At 39.8% G+C, this 19,140-nt stretch overlaps 1 protein-coding gene across 6 annotated transcripts in view; it reads left to right on the top strand.

Annotated features, from left to right (window-relative positions):
- Positions 1-19,140, top strand: part of DOCK4 (dedicator of cytokinesis 4) — a 429,709-nt gene that overhangs the window by 390,259 nt on the left and 20,310 nt on the right. For all 6 annotated transcript variants that reach the window (XR_011503969.1, XM_070512024.1, XM_044764600.2 and 3 more), the window contains 5 exons: positions 444-530; positions 2,329-2,433; positions 7,480-7,621; positions 9,248-9,414; positions 12,134-12,220. Coding sequence is in view for 5 of the 6 variants with exons in the window: in XM_070512024.1 (XP_070368125.1) it covers positions 444-530; positions 2,329-2,433; positions 7,480-7,621; positions 9,248-9,414; positions 12,134-12,220 (588 nt within the window). In the remaining variant the exon portion in view is untranslated. The remainder of the gene's footprint in view (positions 1-443; positions 531-2,328; positions 2,434-7,479; positions 7,622-9,247; positions 9,415-12,133; positions 12,221-19,140) is intronic.

The following is a 19,140-nucleotide window of genomic DNA, read 5'->3' as shown; positions in this document are numbered from 1 at the left end:
GTTTACATGTTAATTATGTGCTGTTTTCCTGCTTGATGTTGCACTGATACTATTAAAAGTAGGTTATACAGATTAAGAAGTAAGACTTGGGGCCAGCCCGTGGCCAAGTGGTTAAAGTTCTGCACGCTCCGCCTTGGCATGCCGGGTTTGCAGGTTCAGATCCTGGTACAGACCTACTCCACTCATCAGCCATGCTGTAGAGAGGCATCCCACATACAAAGGAGAGGAAGATTGGCACAGATGTTAGCTCAGGGCTAATCTTCCTCAAGCAAAAGAAGAGGAGGATTGGCAATGGATGTTAGCTCAGGGCTAATCTTCCTCACAAAAAAAAGAAAGAAAAGAAGTAAGACTTGATGATCTGAAGCAGTCGTATCCTGACCTCTGGGTGGAAGTAAGTAAATGTTCTGGGATCATTAATGTTTACATTATTCATTTGTCCACAGTGTTGGGAGAATGGCATCATCTTGTGCCGGAAGATTGCAGAGCAGTACGAGAGTTATTATGACTACAGAAACCTGAGCAAGATGAGGGTAAGGTACCTGGATGCATGCTGATCAGGCTGTGGCATCCTTTTTTGATTAGTTTTCCAGTACTGTTCTATGAAATTAACTTTGTGATCATCTTGATGTGTCTGGTAGAAAGCTTTTTTAAGATATGTCTTTCCTCTGAGGCATACTCAGCTATTTATACAGAGAAATAGCAAGTTGATCTGCACGATGCTTTTGATTAAGATACAAAAAGTGAGCCCTTGATCTGTTCTAGACGCCGCGTCTGAACTTCACAGTCTGCTCCAGGATTAATACTTTTAGTTTATTGAGGGAAATCTCCACACTGCTTGAAGAGCTTCTCACTTGTACACAAATCTCTGTAATAAGATCCCATTCTTAGTCCCATAATCTGTACACTAAATAGTAGAAATGGCTAACTGACCCATTTTTAAATATTTTGGGGCTAAATTCCATAGGCGTCAACTCTCTTTAGCTTCAGAACTATGTTTTTATTTGTTAAATCTAAACCAAGGTCTTAGTACCTAAGGTCAAGGAGTTTAATGTTCTGTGTCCCTGAACCAGATGTGTTATACCTTCTTTTCTTTCAGGTTCAGACAAGTCCTTCTTGTCTTCCAAGTCCTTCTTCTTCAGAGTCATGAATGTTTTGTGTCATCTTGTAACACTTAAGCTCTTCAGGGTTTCTAAAATAGGATCAGCTTTTATGTATTTTTAAAAAAAGATTATGATGTTGTCTTTGAATTCTGAGGTAGCACTATAAGAGATGATATCGTAAACCTCTAACAGCTCGTAAAATCCTTTACACCATAAGTAACTTATTTAACTGGCAGGAGCCAGCCCTGTCTTTTTGGCACAGTATTTAATGTCAGCGGTTCATCGACATTTCTCCTAACATGAAAACCAAAGAGAAAAAACCTTGTTTTAGCTTCAGTCCATCATGCTGACTCTGGGAGGCCCTGCAGTTTTGTATAAAAACGTTGCCGTGCTTCTCTTGGCATCCTGTCCCTGTAACAGAAGCGAGGTTACAGTGTTTACCCGTGAGTGCCCTTGGGTGCCGTAGTCACTAAGATTTTTATAAACCCAAAGCATTACACTTCATGCCAATTACTCTTTCGGGGGCTGTTACTGGGGGTGGGGGGAAGGGGGAAAGTTTTTAAGTGCAATATTAGTCTTTCTCTGGAAACCCTGGGGATGATAATGCCACAAATGGGAAACCATAAGCTTTATGAGCTTCATAGTTCCAACAATGTCAAAGACACACTAAGAGCTTTCAGCCCAGACAGCACTTTACACTGTGGGCTTCCTTTGGTTTGCTTTGTCGGTTTATCCCTGTCCAACCTGTGCAAGGTTGCCCCTTCCAGGTATCCTGAATCACCACGTCCAAGGAGAAACACAGCCACAGGTGAGTGCATCTGGCACTAGGATTCTCCAGAAAGGTTTTGCTGCTAATAGTTCATGTTGAGAAAATATTTCCTCAATAGAATGTGCATAGAAATCATTTTCTCTGGTAAGGACATGTAATAATATACTTGATCCTTTTTTAAAGCAGAGGTCAGCAGACTACAGCCTGTGGGCCTCACAGAATGAGTAGTTGTGACAGGGACCATATGGCCTGCAAAGCCTAAAATACTCATTCTCTGACCATTCACGGAATAAGTTTGCTGATCCCTGCCTTAAAGCATAGAAAGGGAGTCAAACCTTCTGTTTCACAAACTGAATTAAAATGGAGTTCTCCTTTGTATAGAAGAAATATCCTCTTCCAAAAATTGGTGGGGCTGAAAGATGAGATAAGATGATTAGAATTTCTCCTGTGCTTTCCTAGATGATGGAAGCCTCTTTGTATGACAAAATTATGGACCAGCAACGTCTTGAACCAGAGTTCTTTAGAGTTGGATTTTATGGAAAAAAATTTCCATTTTTCTTAAGAGTAAGTAATATGCTACTTAATTTGCCTTTATATTCCCAATATAGATATCCAAATCAAGAAAACTAAGATACTAATGACATTTTATCCTTTTTAGACAGGTAATAACATCATGAGATTTCTTTTAACCTTTTCCTTTGCAAACATCGTACTAATCTAGAATGCTTTGTTCCGAATGATTTCTCAAGATGGCAAACAATCTTTTGATTTTTCTTCCAAAGTTTCTAAGTTTACTATACTTCATGAGCAATCCTTGGTGATTGTAGTTGTTTCCTTTGTGTGATGGATAGTCACTATCCTATTCGGTCTGCAGTTTCTGGAGAGTTAGAGAAAAATAGCAGATCATGGTGGAGGCTGGGAGTTGTAGACTATAGAAAACATTGCCGATTCACATCATGTGGAAACCCTACCTCCAGAATCATGTGAAGCATGTTGTTTGGCCTAGTTGATGACTTTGTGAAAAGGTAAATGTCACCCAGCAAAGAGATCCAGTTTATTGCTAGTACAAATTCTTTCTACAAAGGAAAATTTTCCAGACATTCTAAGGTACCTCCTGGATAATAAAACATTTGACTCCATTCTTGTGATTTTTCACCTCATGCCAAGTAATATCTTATATGCCTGATATTTACTGAACACTTCAGAATGTGTGTAACATCTTACTTATATGAAAACTTATTGGTGGGGAGAGGAAATGGAGCTCCCCAAGCAGCTAAGGAGAAGTGTCTGTGGTAATTTGTAAAATTGAGTGAATTCATTACAAACTTTAAATCTCGATATACAAATATTTTGGTATTTGTGTTGCCCTTAATCTTGCTTTAACTATCAGTACTTATGAGTAGATATAGGTTAGGGGTACTTGAAGGAGAAGGGAGAGGAAAAAGATTTGGCTTCATTGTTTGTTTAATAATAATTGATCTGCCTTTCAGAATGAAAGTTTTATACGTATATTTATTTATTCATATATTTATATATAGTCATATATATATTCCAAAATATCCAAACACCATAGGCAAAGATTCATTTTAGTATCACATGGAACAAACATTGAAATGACAGGTTGATATCATTTTTAATTGATTGAAATGACTGTGTTTTTGGGTGCCACACAGACATAAGTAAAATCTCCTTTTTGGGTTAAAAGAGAATCCAAACAATGTTGTGCGTAGTCACAAAACTCACTCTGAAGATGGGTCTGCCTAAAGACAGAGAGGAGCTTGATCCTGAATCAAAAACAATGACAAATTCAGAACACTTGCTGAATTTGAAAGACTAAATTTTAAAAGTGGACGATGCTAGGCCTGAGCTGACATCATCAACCCCCTGCGGAGGGCACATGGCCTGGATCCAGGTTCCGAGTGGAGTGAGAGGCATTCTAGAGTTGTGAGCAGCACAGAGGGCCATAGACCCCATAAGAGACCCCACAGGAGGGTCCAGATGTGACCCTGCTACAGCAGACCCACTTCCTCTGTTGGCTCAAAATCATGCAAAGTAAAAGATTATGTTTCTTCCATATCATACTCAAGGCTAACTGACCCATTATACACAGTAGGTACAGTGGTTAGAGACCATAATAGTTTTAGATGGCCCACAAAACTGTTGTAATTTATTTTAAAAATCAGAAGGAAAAAGGGAATTTTCAGGTTGAAAAAAATGTTACAATGTATATTATATTGTATATTATACATCAGATAATATTGATATACTTGTCTTTATACCAAATCAGTCATACAATATGATTTTTAATGTTTTTTGAAGGAAGGGGCCCACAAAAGTCCTAATGTAGCCCTAATCAAATTCTGAGTTCAGCTAGCCAGTGTACTGTGAAGTACCCTAGACATCTGTCCAGCTTATGCAATTAATGTTAATTAAAGTATGAAGTTAAAAAATAAGTGGTAGTTTAGGAGCCATAATTTTAAAGGAAATTTAGCAAATAAATTTTGTTAAAAAGTCAATTAGAATAAATCAATCTCTATATCATCAGTCTTTTAAAAACAGCTTTTCTAACTATAAATGACATTTCCTTCAAAATGAAAGCGAAGGGTCACCCTCTATTGGTTTCTAGAGGGCATTGCATCCTTCAGAATCATGAGCCTAGACTTCTTAGAAAACCAGATTCTAGTCACTTCTTCGATTTTAAAACAAGCAAATATTAATATTAAAAATTTCCTTTCTATTGATCAATTTCAAGATAATTTTTAAAGCTCAAGTACAATACATTTATATAATTGTATGCTCTAAGTAGCTTTTTTACCCTCATGGAAAATGGGTTCTTTATTGACAATGTTTTATCTGCATAGGGTATCTCTGGCTAATGATTCCTCTGGGGAGACAGACTGAGGTCAAGGATGGGAAAAGATAGACTTTTCATTGTATGCTCTGTACTATTTAGGTTTTTGTTTTTACCCTAAGTATATATTTCTTTTTCAAAAGAAAGACAATAAAAAATCTTAAGTATTAAAAATTTGACCAAGCAATTCTACTCCTAGCTATATACTCCAGAGAGTTGAAAACATACATCCACAAAAGACCTATACACAAATGTTCATAGCAGCATTATTCATAATAGCCAAAAAGTGGAAGCAGCCCAAATGTCCATCAACTGATGAATGGATAAACAAAATATGGTATATCTATACAATGGAATATTCAGCAATAAAAAAGGAATGAAGTACTCATATATGCTACAAAATGGAAGAACTTTGAGAATATTATGTTAGGTGAAAGAAGCCAGTCACAAAAGTCCACAAGTTGTATAATTCCATTTATGTGAAATGTCCAGAATAGGCGTATCCACAGAAACAGAAGGTAGATTAGTGGTTGCCAGGGCCTGGGGGAAGGGGGAAATAGGCAGTGACTGCTAATGGGTATGGGTTTCTTTTGGGGGTAGTGAAAATATTCTGAAATTAGATAGCGTTGATAGTTGCACAACTCCGTGAATATACTAAAAACAACTGAATTGTACACTTTAAAGGGTGAATTTTATGGTATGTGAACTATATCTCGATAAATCTGTGATTTAAAAAAAAGCATTGATGGGGGAATGTTTAATTCCTTTTTATTTGTTGGCAACTCAAATATCAGACCCCAAATTTATTTTTATCTAGAAACGACTTCTTAATACCATTGAACAACCATATGCTAGAAGTAACTCCGCTGATTTCACAAACTCTTGTTACATATAAGCATTGCTTTAAAAATGTTTCGGTTATTAGAGTATTCAGATATTTATTTTGGGACTTCTGTAATATGCAGGAAGGTATGTACTGTCTTGTTTTATCAAACAAATTTATCGTTTTTTTTTTTTTTTTTTTTTTTTTTGGGTGAGAAGGATTGGCCCTGAGCTCACATCCATTATCAGTGCTCCTCACTTTTTCTTTGAGGAAGATGAGCCCTGAGCTAATATCTGTGCCAGTCTTCCTCTACTTTGTATGTGGGATGCCTCCACAGCATGACCTGATGAAGGGAATAGGTCTGCACCCGGGATCCAAACTTGCAAACCCCGGGCCGCCAAGGCAGATTGTGTGAAAGTTTGACCACTCTGCCAAAGGGCTGGCCCCAATTTATTATCTTTTGAGTAGAATAAAAAAAAATAAAGCATCAGAAAATATAACTTCTAGCTAGAAAGTTTTAAATATAGGATTCTTTTGGGGTCCTGATTCCTAGGTCATCTGTCTTAGCTTGTGTTTTCCAAAGGATCTTGATTTGTTCAGGAGTTTGTGGGGAACTGTGGCAGGTTCTCACAGCCCAGTCCCCACTCCTATTTCCTCTACTTGCCTGCAGCTGCTTTTTCTCAGCTGCACCCCTGAGCCCCCTGCCCACTGGTGATTTTTAGCTTCCTCAGTTTTGCTCCTAGTTCTTCCTTAGGGCATGTTACACTATCATGGGAACTTCATGGAGCTGAGAAACCAGACCACAAACCACTCTTTTTCATAAAGACCGTCAGGACATGCTCTCCTGCAACCTTTCTTGGTCTTGGTAGCTCTTAGGAGTATTTTCTGGATGTACATGTTCAGAACACAATGACCTCAGGCCTTGGACTGAGACTCGAGTTTGAATGTAGTTCCCCTGGACAAAGTACATAGTGATCTTGAGCCTTAGTTCTCTGATTATAAAATTGGGCAGGATGGGCAGGTAACTGCCTCTCAAGCTTTTTTGGGTTAAATAAGATAATGTGCAACGTGCCCAGTCAATGACTGTGCTCACCAATTGTAATTTCATTATCACTAAACTGTCAGAAAGACTTCCCTCATGTCTAACCCAGTCATTAAGGTACTTTTTGGAAACCTGCCCATCTTTCCAGCTCTCTGCCCTACCTCAGGGATAACCTCCACCATTCCTACCTAATGAGAGGGAGTCCTGACCCACAGAGTACTCGTATCTATTGTAAAACAAAACAAAAAACAGACAAAAATATGGTCAACATTTATCGAGCCCCTAAAACTCCTAAGTCTTAGCTTCTGCCAGTTAATAGGATTCCTGGCTACAGGAGGCTGAGCTGGGTTGATGAGGGCAAGGAAAATTCCCACGCCCGCCGTATTGAGACCCGGAATACACACCTGCTCAGCCTTCCTTTCTGCAGAGGGATCTAGTTAATGAAAGTGTTAAGGCTGATCTCTGTGGTCTTTTTAAAAAGAATGCAATAAAATGCATTTTTAGAGATTGCGTTTATTTTCTTTTCCTCCAAATTGTTAGTTTATCTATGTAAGTTTGATATCCAGTTTATAAAAATAATCTTTAACACGTGCTTGTTAAGATTTAGAGGAAGCACGATTGCTTTGTGTTTCGTGCTCTGAGAATCAGATGCCTCTTTGCACCTCATGCAAGTGAACTGGGAAGAGTAAGGCAGGCTACTGGGTCTTATTAAAAGCAACAGAGAGTGAAACTCATGATCTTTGCCCTGCATTTTAATATTTGGGCAAATTTTTCAGACTGTTCCAGTGCATTTTTTTGTTGTTATAGTCTATTGATGTGGGGCATGTGCTCAGTTACTGCCAGTGTCATATTTTTTTGGCATAGTCTTAATTTCTTTTTTGATTTCGCCTCCAGAATAAGGAGTTTGTGTGCCGAGGGCATGACTATGAGAGACTGGAGGCCTTCCAACAGAGAATGCTGAACGAGTTCCCCCACGCCATCGCCATGCAACATGCCAACCAGCCCGATGAGACCATCTTCCAGGCGGAAGCTCAGTGTATCCACACCTAGAAAAGCTGGATTCCAGTTAGAGTGAACTGGCCATTAGGTGCAGAGCGTTTTCATGCTATTTCATGGTGCTTCAAATACCAGCAGGGTCACCCATGGTGGACAGGTTTCAGCAGAGCTTCCAGACTAAGACAGACTAGGAAAAAGGACCTGGCCACTCACTTCCAAAATAATTGGCCATGAAAACCCTATGAATAGCAGTGGAGCACTGTTTGATTTAGCACCGCGAGATGAGAGGGTGATGCGAAAAGACTGGGCAGGGTTCCGCTCTGCTGTACACAGGATTGCAAGGAGTTGGAATCAACTCCATGGCACTGACAACAGGAATTTTCATGTAAGGTTATTCAGTCCCTGGCCCCTTTTCAGTTGCCATGTTCTTACTCTCCCTCTTTCTCATCATCTTAATTTTAGCTTAGCTCCTTCTAAACAGAATTGTTCTATTTATTATCATGATGTCGGTTGAAAAGAAATTCCTTCAAGATTCTGTTAAAGAATTTTTTTCCTTTTCTGTATCTCAACCCTGCTTTTAAAGCTCTCTTAGTGATTTCCTTTAGAACAATTTGCGTATCATATGGAAACTACTTTAGTTCAAGGAAATAATAGCATTATGTTTACTGACACATTTCATTCACCCCCTTTTCCCCTGACATTTTTATTGTGAAATGAGGAAGGGAAGAGAAAGAGGTACCCCAGTATCTTTTGAGGGCTTTTAGCCAAGGCATCTGGGACAGTCTTTTATAATTGCTATATAATTGACACTCCTATTGTCTAAACATGAACAACTCAACTGAAATTACATAGGCCTTAGAGACAGAGGGAATTCACCCCAGCATGACTCTCTGAATCCTTCTGTCTCTTCCTGAAATTGATGATCTTAAAGAAGACCAGAAACTCCCACTGATAATTATGGATCCCATTTCAAAGCAGAAACTAAAATGCAACAGAAGCAAGTAATTACACAAAGGAAAATATTATGCTATCCTTGTTTGAATGAGAAGGAGGTAAATATACAATACAATATAGGTAATTTTTTAAAATATCAGCTACAACTAAACATTCTGCTTATCAATACAAGATATGGGAGAGTGGATACCACAAATGTGGGAAGGCTGCAGATACAGCATCACACAGGTAAATACAAGTCACTGTTGTGTCTTTGGTCATGGTTGTGTGGGTATTTATACATTATTTAAAAAACAAATAAAGAATGGCCATGCATGGACTAAAGAGTATCTCATGCATGAACTAAAGATAACAAGGATTAGAATTAATACAACTCTGAGTACCTGAGATCTAAACCATTCCCACCCACCCTCACCAAAAAAAAAAAAAAGAAAAAAGAAAAGCAGCGATAAATAAATTCACAGGTCATAGAAATTTTAAACCAATACTTTTTCAGAGTCACCTACCTAAAACTAATTCAAGGCCTGTTGTTTGAGAAGTGATTTGCTATGAACTGAGTTCTGGGGACCTTCTTGGCAGTTTTTTAAATTACTTCAACCCAAATGGAGACACCAGATAGTTACCATCCTTTTCTCTCTGCCACAGCTCAGCTCAAGCCAGATTTCCATGGAGTTTGCCAAGTTGGGTTCCCTCCTTGACTCTTTAATTCTAGATTTGCAGATCTATGCTGTGACTCCCATTCCGGAGAGCCAGGAGGTGCTGCAGAGAGAGGGTGTTCCAGACAACATCAAAAGTTTCTATAAAGTGAATCATATCTGGAAATTCCGTTATGACAGACCATTTCACAAAGGCACTAAAGATAAAGAGAATGAATTCAAGGTACTGTGCAGTTCTTATTACATGCCGTTTCCCCACTTAGACTGTGAGCTGCTTGGGGTAAGACTGGCTAAATATTTACTCAGGTTAGAGTCAAGTGACAGAACCAGAAGGGACCGGAAATCGTAGTCTAGTGGTTCTCGAACTCTGCTGTGTATTCGGGTGACATGGGGTGCTTTCTAACCGAGCAGATTTCTGGCCCCAGCCTGGAAATTCTAACTCAGTAGGTCTGAGAAAAGGCCCTGAAATTGGCTTCTTTGTGACAATTCCAATGCCAGTGGTTCTAGGACCAGTCTTTGAGATTTCATCGCTGAGCTCAGTCCTCTATTCATTCCTGTGGAACCACTTGTGGGACCCTCAGGATATGTATTTTCAGATTCAGTAGAGTGCAATGAGTAAAAAATACATAATGAATCGGGAAAGAGGATTTCTGAGAAAGAGAATGGTTGGGTAGACTTCTGGTACAATGGGAAGGTTCTATGCCATCTTCTGCTGCTGCTTCATCTGAGAATGGTGTGTGATTAGGACTTCCTAGATGACACAGAGTAAAAGCAAACCAAAGACTCCTTGCATGTTTTGAGTTCTCTGGTGTGAGTAGTTTCAATGTGCCTTGCTAATTAAGAGCTCCTTCAGCCAGAAAGGAATGCCGCTTCTTACAGCCCGACTGTGGGGAAAAGAGCAAGGTTGTTCCACAGATAAATTATAATCTGCTCTTTCCTTGACAACAGTGACATAGCAAGACCAGATAGAGCCCCAGGTAGTCAGTATTTTCTCCTCCTAAATAAAGAATGCAAAGCAAACTTACTGCTATGGGTTAATTGGCTTAGCTTCTTTCACCATAGTTAGTTTCTATTTAGGCTGGGAAATGTTCTCCTAACACTGTCAGTAATGATTGTCTCATGTTAACTCACCTTGTCACCTCTGCCTAAGTGTCAATTCCCAGTGCTCCCAGCGGTAACTCTAGAAATTATTCACAGACAAGTGATCAGAAGGGGAAGCTGTGATAGTTGCATAGTGTTGTGATGGGACTGAAACAAAGAGCAGGCCTTTGTGCAAGGAAGTTTGATGGGTTAAATACCAAGGCAAGGAAACCATTGGAAAACAGCACTGTGATGTTCTTGAAAAGATCTCTGATTATTTTCTACTCCTTTTGGATACTTATATTTTTCTTTTTTTCCCTCCAACACCAATTAAAGATCATTAGTTTATGATATAATTTTCATTGCAATCGATTCCAGTGAATAGGAAGTCAGTCAATTGACATGCTCAGTCACGTTCTAATTACCCATAGACCCTGCACTAGAACCTGTGCCTTCTGATACCTCCTTCTCTAGGACGTTTTCCACTGCACCACATTTCCTCGTGGCCGTCACTTTAAATAGTGATCAATGGTATAGCAGTCCCTCTAAAAAAATAATAAACCTGGCTCCTTATTCCTGTGCTTACAGCCCTCGGCATCTGGCTCCAGCCCACTCATCCCCCTGCTCCCCTCAGCTCCAGCAACTCCGAATTTCTCTCCCCATCTCTTGCCATGCCCTTTCACAAGCCGCCCCGCGTCTCTGCGCTGCTGCTTCCTGCTGTCTGCAGTGCTTCCCCCACTCTCCGCCTGGCAAACTCCTACTCACTCTTCAAGATTCCGCTCACGTGTCACCTCCTCCGAGAAGTGCTGTCCTCCTCCCACAGGGTGGCATGGCGTGCCTGCCTCCTCCTCTGCCTTCTCAGCATTCCTGTCGTTTCACCTCGAGTCCCTATTGACTCGCTTCCCTACCTGCCACCAGAACACTTGGAGTTCCTGTCACAGGGTCTCTGGCATAATCATTTCAGTGTATCTTGGCTGGCACAAAGAAATCCTTCCACTTTCTGTTGTTGTTGAATAAATGGCACTATTTTAGGAATTTTGCAAAGTTTATTATCCTTTTGGGAATGCATTTTGTTTAATAAGAAAAACGAGGCATAGATACAGAAACCTGGTTGACAAAAGAGAAACCCTCCATCCACAGCAGCGCTTACCAAAGGCAGCTGTGGATTCACGTGTCGTGAGGGTGCTTGTCCTGGCCAGAGGGAGCCCCAGCTTTTACATACAGATCCTCCTGCTTTACAGCAGTTCAGACGGGCACGAGACAGTGTGGCGCAGGGGATCTGGCAACAAAAAATCAGAAGTTCTTGTGGCTGGTTCTAGTGCTGGCTCTACACATAATTAGAAGAGAGCTCTGAACAGGTCACGTTGCCTGTTTGAGGCTTAGTGTCTTCATCTTTAAAACAGAAAGATCAGGCTACATGATTCCTAAAGCCTTTCCTCCTTTAGGATTCTGTTATTCTAATCCTGTGTTAACCAGCTGATACTGCTACCCCTTCTAGAAAAAAATAGCTAGACCCCTTGAATGAAGAGAGTTTAAATTAGAATTTTAGAGAGATAGTGAAGAAAATAATGTGATGGCTTGTTTTTATATATTTAAGCTTGCTGTCTGAAGTAGATCATTTATTCTACACAGAAAAAAGTTTCAGACAATATACAATGGAATTATTAACGTAAGCTCCAGCAATGTCTTCCTGTGATCACTTCAGGAGTGCAAAGGGATTGCTGAAGTCCGGCATGGATACTAAAAAAAAAAGCTGACAGAAATAAGGAAAATTTGATAAAATGGAATGGCAAACATTAGTCATAGCTCAGTAACTAGAAAGCAGGACAACCTGGGGACTTAATTTGTTTTGTGTTTCCTAGAGTCTCTGGGTGGAGAGAACGTCATTATACTTGGTGCAGAGTTTGCCTGGAATTTCCCGCTGGTTTGAAGTGGAGAAGCGTGAAGTGGTAAGGATCTGAGCTTATTCTCAAGTTCCTTCTCATCACAGCCGCTCACCTGAAGTCATGCCATTTATTAATTGCTTCTGCTTTTGACTCAAAGTTCCTAGAAGCATCCTAGTAAGTTAGTGAATATTTATGATATTGACCACTAGACCAAGGCTTGAAGGGGAAGATTACTGTTGTCCTCATTTAGCCAGCCAGAGGGATTCCTCAAAACTATGACTGCAGCATGTCAACAACTTGGGCCCTTGAGTTAGAAGGACTGGATTCCAGCTCTCCTAATTACTATAGCTCTGTGACAGTCTATGCTCACTGTGTGCCAGGCCAGTGCAAGAAGGTTATCTGCATTATCTTATTTAATCACCATATCAAAGCCATGAGGTATGTATTCTCATCCCTATTTTCACTAGTTGTGACAAGAGGTTAAAAGCCTTTGCCAGAAGCCCCATTGCAAGATGTTGGAAAAGGATAGGCTCAAACCCAGATTTTTCTGACTCCGAAGCCAGTTATGTTCATCTCTTTTAGCCTTCGTTTCCTGATGGTCAGTGTGAGGCTAGTGGAAAGCTCAGGACAGACTGACACACATTAAGGTCACTGTTATACTTCACAGTAGAAGGGATGCTGGTGCGTTGGTCTCACTAAGCAGTCCTGGATGAACACCAGCTAGAGACCAATGGGTGTCATTACAGAACCTAGAAACCACAGCACCCAAGAACCCTTTGAGTTGTAAAATATACTCCCAGCTCCAGGCCCCAGTTGTGGTGAACAGGGAGAGCAGTTGCTGAAGGCAACCACGTCTGGGGTGAGACCCCACCCTGCTCCCTGGCTGCTCTTCAGACTGCCAGCACCCTGATGTCAGCCCTACAATCTTGCAGCCTCCCTTCTCCCTCCCTGAGTACATCCCTTATGGCTGAAGCCAGCCCTTTGATTGCCACAGTTCTCTAGCTCATGGAAAATATGCCAATTGTGCAAATATAACTTAACCCCTTCCTTATTTAGGTAACAAGTCCGCTCTGTCAATGAATAGGTGAGAGCAGCTCCTGCCCAAATTGTCTTCCAAGAAAGGCTTGTCCTACCTGAAATCTCTCTACCCATTATCGTGTTCAATTAAGACAAGGATTTAATGGCATTTTCATTTTGCTGTGTTAAAGAATTCATATAGTTCCCTAAACAAATTGAATTCAATTCATTAGATTTCCTCAGTGCAGTTGTATTTCTCTAGGGTCTGAGTCAAAGGTCCTCAAAGCTGGTTGCTTACATGGTGTACCCCAGTGCCTTTCATGGAAGAGGAGAGGCTGCTGAACACGGTGCTCAGAAAATCGTATTGTTGTGCTTCCTGCTCGGTGGCACGGGCCCAACCAGCAGAAATGTTCTGAGTCATCCATGCTGCATTAATGATTCAGAGGACCTTTTCAGCTCCTTAGTGCCCAGAGTGTTAAATTCTGTGAAGTCTCAGCAATGGTCCTAACCTTCGAAATATTTCACACACGCACATGTGCACACACACATGGACACAATGCTCATAAAAAGCAGCATGCTGATAATGATTGAAGGAGCATTACTAAACACAGCCTTTCAAACCTCAGCTGCCTACTTTATTAGAATAGGCAATCTTATGTTCTGTCAAACAGAACAAATCAAACTGAGTACTTTGTTCTCTGAACACAGCCCACTCCTAACAACCTTGTGTCTTTCTCTTGTTCCCGCTGCCTGGAATGTCCCCACCTTCTATTAAAGTTGCTAGTTTACTGCCTTAATTCCTAGTGTATGAGGTCCTCCAGATCAGGGGCACATAGTAGGTAGTTAGTAAGTATGTACCTAACTGAATTGAAATTCATTATGTACGATGTCAAAATCTAAAAGATTCTGAAAATCAAAAGACGTGTTCCTAAGTTTGACTCCAAAACTCAACTGGTGATAAACCTGATCTGATCTAATGTAAGACCTATATGATCTTTAGCTCACTTAATATGAAAAATATTCACAAGTTTTACTGCAGAAATGTTAATGCATTTGATTAAAGGGAACTTCTGCAGACCCTGCTTGAGGATTATATAATATACTCTATGTGCCCTATATTACTTTTTTAGAATCTGAAAAATTCTGAACTCTGAAACATCTGGCACCAAAGGTTTCAAATGAGATTGTGGGTCTTTATTCTCTAAATCATAGCCCCAGAATATATTATCCCATTCTTTCAAAGGCAACGATGGCTTTGAACTGCTGTTTTCTTGGTAATTGTTTTTACTTGTTTTCAGAAAAAAATATCTAGTTTTTTCTGACTAAAAAGTAAGCTTTTAAAAATTTTAAATAAGATTAAAAAAACTATCAAATAGAATGTGTAAATAGTGATTGTTTTAAGCTCCAACCAAAGGTAATGAGACTATTATTACACCTCGCATCATATCCATCAGAAAGTCCTGTGACTCTACTTTCAAAATTATCCAGAATCCGCCAGTCCTCAACGGCCCCACTGACAGCGCCATCTAGTGCCTGATTTCTGCAGTCATCTCCAAGAGGTCACCTGCTTTGACCCTCCCCTCCTGCAGTCATTTCTGTACACGGTAGCCAGTGTCCTTTAGAAACTTAAGTTGTATCAGACAAAAGTAAAGAAAATATAGAACAAAGATGATTTACCCATTATTTTACTTCAACAACTATCAAAAAGGCGAATTTTGTTTCATCTGCACCTCTACTCATTCTCTTTCATGCTGAATTATTTTGAAGTAAATCTCAGACATCATATTATTTCGTCTATAGTTATTTCAGTAGGTATATTTTTAAAGAATAACCACAATACCATACAGTACTCCATCTAAAAAAATTAACAATAATTCCTTGATCATAAAATATCCAGTCAGTGTTCATTCACACTGCACCAAGAGTCTATTTATTTTAGGGGTTTTTGTTTGTTTGTTTGAATCCAGATCCAAATAAGGGCCATACGCTGCAATTGGCTGAAATGTCCCCTAAGTCTCTTTTGATCTATAGGTTCCCCCAAATCACTCTTTATTTCCTTGTAATTTTTTTGTTGAAGGGACCAGTTTGTTCATCTTGGATTATTTCCTTGAGTCTGGATTTTGCAAATTGCAAACCAGTGAGGTCACTTAACATGTCTCTTTGTTCCTATATTTTGTAAATTGGCCGTTAGATCTAGAGGCTTGATATGGTGTTATTTTGTTTTTATTTTTGTTTTATTTGGGGTGGGGGTTGTTTGGGGTTTTTTTGCTGAGGACGATTGGCCCTGAGCTAACATCTATTGCCAGTCTTCCTCTATTTTGTATGTGGGTCACTGCCATAGCATGGTGTAGGTCTGCGCCCAGGATCCGGACCCAAGAGCCTGGGCCGCTGAAGCAGAGCCCACTGAACTTAACCACTACTCAGGGTCAGCCCCTTGTTTTGTTTTTTTTGCAAGACTACTTCATAGGCGATGTTATATGCTCTGGTTGTCTCTTTTCTTGTGATGTTGGCAGCCACTGATGATCATTGCCCCAGTCCATTAATCTCTTAGGGGTTACAAAATGGTGATACTTAATCATTCCTTTATTTATTCATTGGATAGTTCTATAAAGAGTTCTATAAAGAGTGTACTCACGTCAACTATTTGATTACCCTGAAGTATAGGAAAGGAAGGATAATGCTCTATTCTTTCCCTTTATTTACCAGTTTTCAAAATAGTAATTTGGTTCCCTTACACCCTACAAAAATGGACAGAGAGTCTTTTGTTTAGTTGTTTTGGTTTTTGGGGGATTTTGAGGAAGATTAGCCCTGAGCTAACATCTGGGGCCAATCTTCCTCTTTTTGCTGAGGAAGACTGGCCCTGAGCTAACAGCTGTGCTCATCTTCCTCTGCTTTATATGTGGTACCCCTGCCACAGTGTGGCTCACCAAATGGTACCATGTCTGCACAGGATCCGAACCAGCAAACCACCAGGCCGCTGAAGCAGAACGTGCAAACTTAACTGCTGCACCACCTGGCTGGCCCTGGTTTTGTTTTTAATATCATTAGTAACTCATGGATTTAAATATATTTGTTTCAATCCATTACTCTTATTAATTTTCAAATTGTTTCCTTTTTTATTGTTTTCGAGGAAGATTGGCCTTGAGCTAACATCCATGCCCATCTTCCTCTATTTTATATGTGGGACACCTGCCACAGCATGGCTTGATAAGCAGTACGTAGGTCCACACCCAGGATCTGAACCAGCAAACCCTGGGCTGCTGAAGCAGAGCATGCGAACTTTACCCCTGTGCCACCAGGCCGCCCCTCAGATTGTTCCATTTTGCCCAATGGGAGCCTCTTCAAATTGACTCATGAGGCTTTTGACAGTATCCAAGTTGTCTTTGTTGCTGAGCTAACACACAGACCCATTGTCAAGTCAGATGTAGGAATCTGTGATCTTCCCCAGCAAACAAGCTCTACTAATAACCTCAAGGCAATCAAGAGGCTAGGTTGAAGCTGAAAGACATGGGAGACCTCAAGCCTTGTCCTCCAGACCCTTCTTTCCCACATCAGTAATAATAATACTTCAGAATAATAGATGGAGTTTTTTTTTTATTGTTTTTTTGAGGAAGATTAGCCCTGAGCTAACTACTGCCAATCCTCCTCTTTTTGCTGAGGAAGACTGGTCCTGAGCTAACATCCATGCCCATCTTCCTCTACTTTATCTGAGGGACGCCTACCACAGTATGGCTTTTGCCAAGCTGTGCCATGTCCACACCTGGGATCTGAATCAGTGAACCCTGGGCCACCGAGAAGCAGAACATGCAAACTTAGCCACTGCGCCAACGGACCAGCCTCCTAGATGGAGTTTCTGAGTGAAAGTCACAGGGTTCCTCATATGTGGGGCACAGTTAAATTATGCAACTTTCCATTTTGTACTCTAAAGAGTTATGAAGCTTCTCAGAGACATTCTTTAGGGAATCACGTTTCATGGATTCTTGGTTGATTTACTGTATGCAATCCTTTAGCTGGAGACTTCCTGTTAAGGGCATTCTGTAGATAACATTTCTTCCTTCTAGCAATTAGTGTTAATCTGTTTACTTGAAGGTTCAATTGACAGGGAGGTAAGACCAGGTCACCTGCCTTCTTTTCTGTTCCCCAAGGACATTCCCCCAGTAAAGAGAGTGAGTGGACCCCGCCCAGCTGCTGTAATGCCTTGCTCCCAGCTGCCTTCCTAGCTTATTGGTATGATGAGGTATCCTGGCTCACTTGTACATCTCCTTGCCCAGACCTGAAAGCAACCATTTCTCCAATGACTCCTGATTCTTTTTAGGGAGCCGGAGGAAAATAATTCTTCGATGAACATTTTTTATACACATTATTCTTTGCACGCTTCTTTGACTGTCTTAGATAACTTCCCTACAAGTGAATTGATCTATCAAAGGGTCTGCAGTTTAACCTCTGATTCATGGATCAACGATGACATGTATCAGTTTTTGCTGTGTCTGGGTGGATAAGTGTTCTTAGAAATACCCATTTTCCCATCACCTTCTCCAACACTGGGTGTTGTATATTATTTTAATTTTTTGAAATAATAGACCAAAAATGATCATACTAGAGTGGATTTTTGTTTTTTTGGCATTTGTTGAATGCTAGAAAAGATATGTTTTCATGTATTTACTCTATTTCTTTTGTGAATGCATCAATCATATCTTTTGTCTCATTTTCTTTGGTGTTTGAGAAATATTAATACTTCCTCTGTAATATATGTTGGAAATATCTTCCCAAGTTGTTGTCTTTTGCCTGTGTTTATTGCATTGTGTTTTGTTTACTTTGTAAATTTTCATATTAATAGCATTTGAATGTGTAAAGGTGAGCGTGAATTTCTTTTTTTTTAAATTGTGGTCAAAAACACATACAAGTTACCGTCTTACCATTTTTAAGTGTATAGTACAGTAATGTTAACTATATGCACATTGTTGTGTGACAAATAATCATTTTCATCTTGCAAAACTGAAACCCTGTATCCATTGAACAACAATTCCCCTGTTCCCCCTCCCCCTAGCCCCTGGCAACCACTGTTCTGCTTTCTCTTTCTGAGACGTTTTGTTTACTTTTGCAACATTCAGTTAATCAGAGCTCTCAGACTTTTCCTTTATTATTTAGCTTTTGTCATCATAAAACAAAGGTTTAATGTCACAAATAATTAGAAAGTAAGTACCTGTTTACCACCACTCAGGTAAAGAAAAACAGAACATTGTCATTAGTAGCCTGGAGGCCTCCCATGCAGCCTTTCTCAAGTACAGCTCCCTCCCTTATCCTGACGTTTATGGTATCCATTCTCGTATATGCCTCTCTAAACAAATCTATTTAGTTTTGCCTAGTTTTGAACTTTATGTCACAGTGTCATACTGTGTATATTCTATTGTAACTTGCTTCTGTCACTCAGTATTATTTATAATATTAGTCCATATTATTACATATGACTGAAGTTTGTTTCATTGCTGTATACTATTCCATTGAATCAACATGCCACAATATTTTTATGCATTCTGTTATTGATGGACATATGGATTTTGGAGGTGATTGTGAACATTTTTGTACATGTTTCCTGGTACACATGTACACATATCTCTTACTTCATTTTTCCTCAGATATATGCCTAGGGATAGAATTGTTAGACTGTAAAATATAATATATATATGTATATACACACACACACACATATACTTATATATATTTATATGTATATCTTCAACTTTAGTAAATAATGCCAAACTGTTTTCCCTAGTGATTGAACCAATTTGAACTTCCAGTAGCAGGAACTGAGAGATTCTGTTGCTCACATTCTCACCCTCATTTGCTATTGCCATATTTATTTATGCCATTCTGGTGAGTGCTTAATAGTATGTTACTGTGGTATTATTTTCTACTTCTTTGATCACAAATGAGGTTCAACACTTTTTCACATGTTTACTGGCCAT

The sequence above is a fragment of the Equus asinus genome, chromosome 1 (assembly GCF_041296235.1).
Source record: "Equus asinus isolate D_3611 breed Donkey chromosome 1, EquAss-T2T_v2, whole genome shotgun sequence".
Lineage (NCBI taxonomy): Eukaryota > Metazoa > Chordata > Mammalia > Perissodactyla > Equidae > Equus > Equus asinus.
This window is presented reverse-complemented; position numbering and strand designations above follow the sequence as displayed.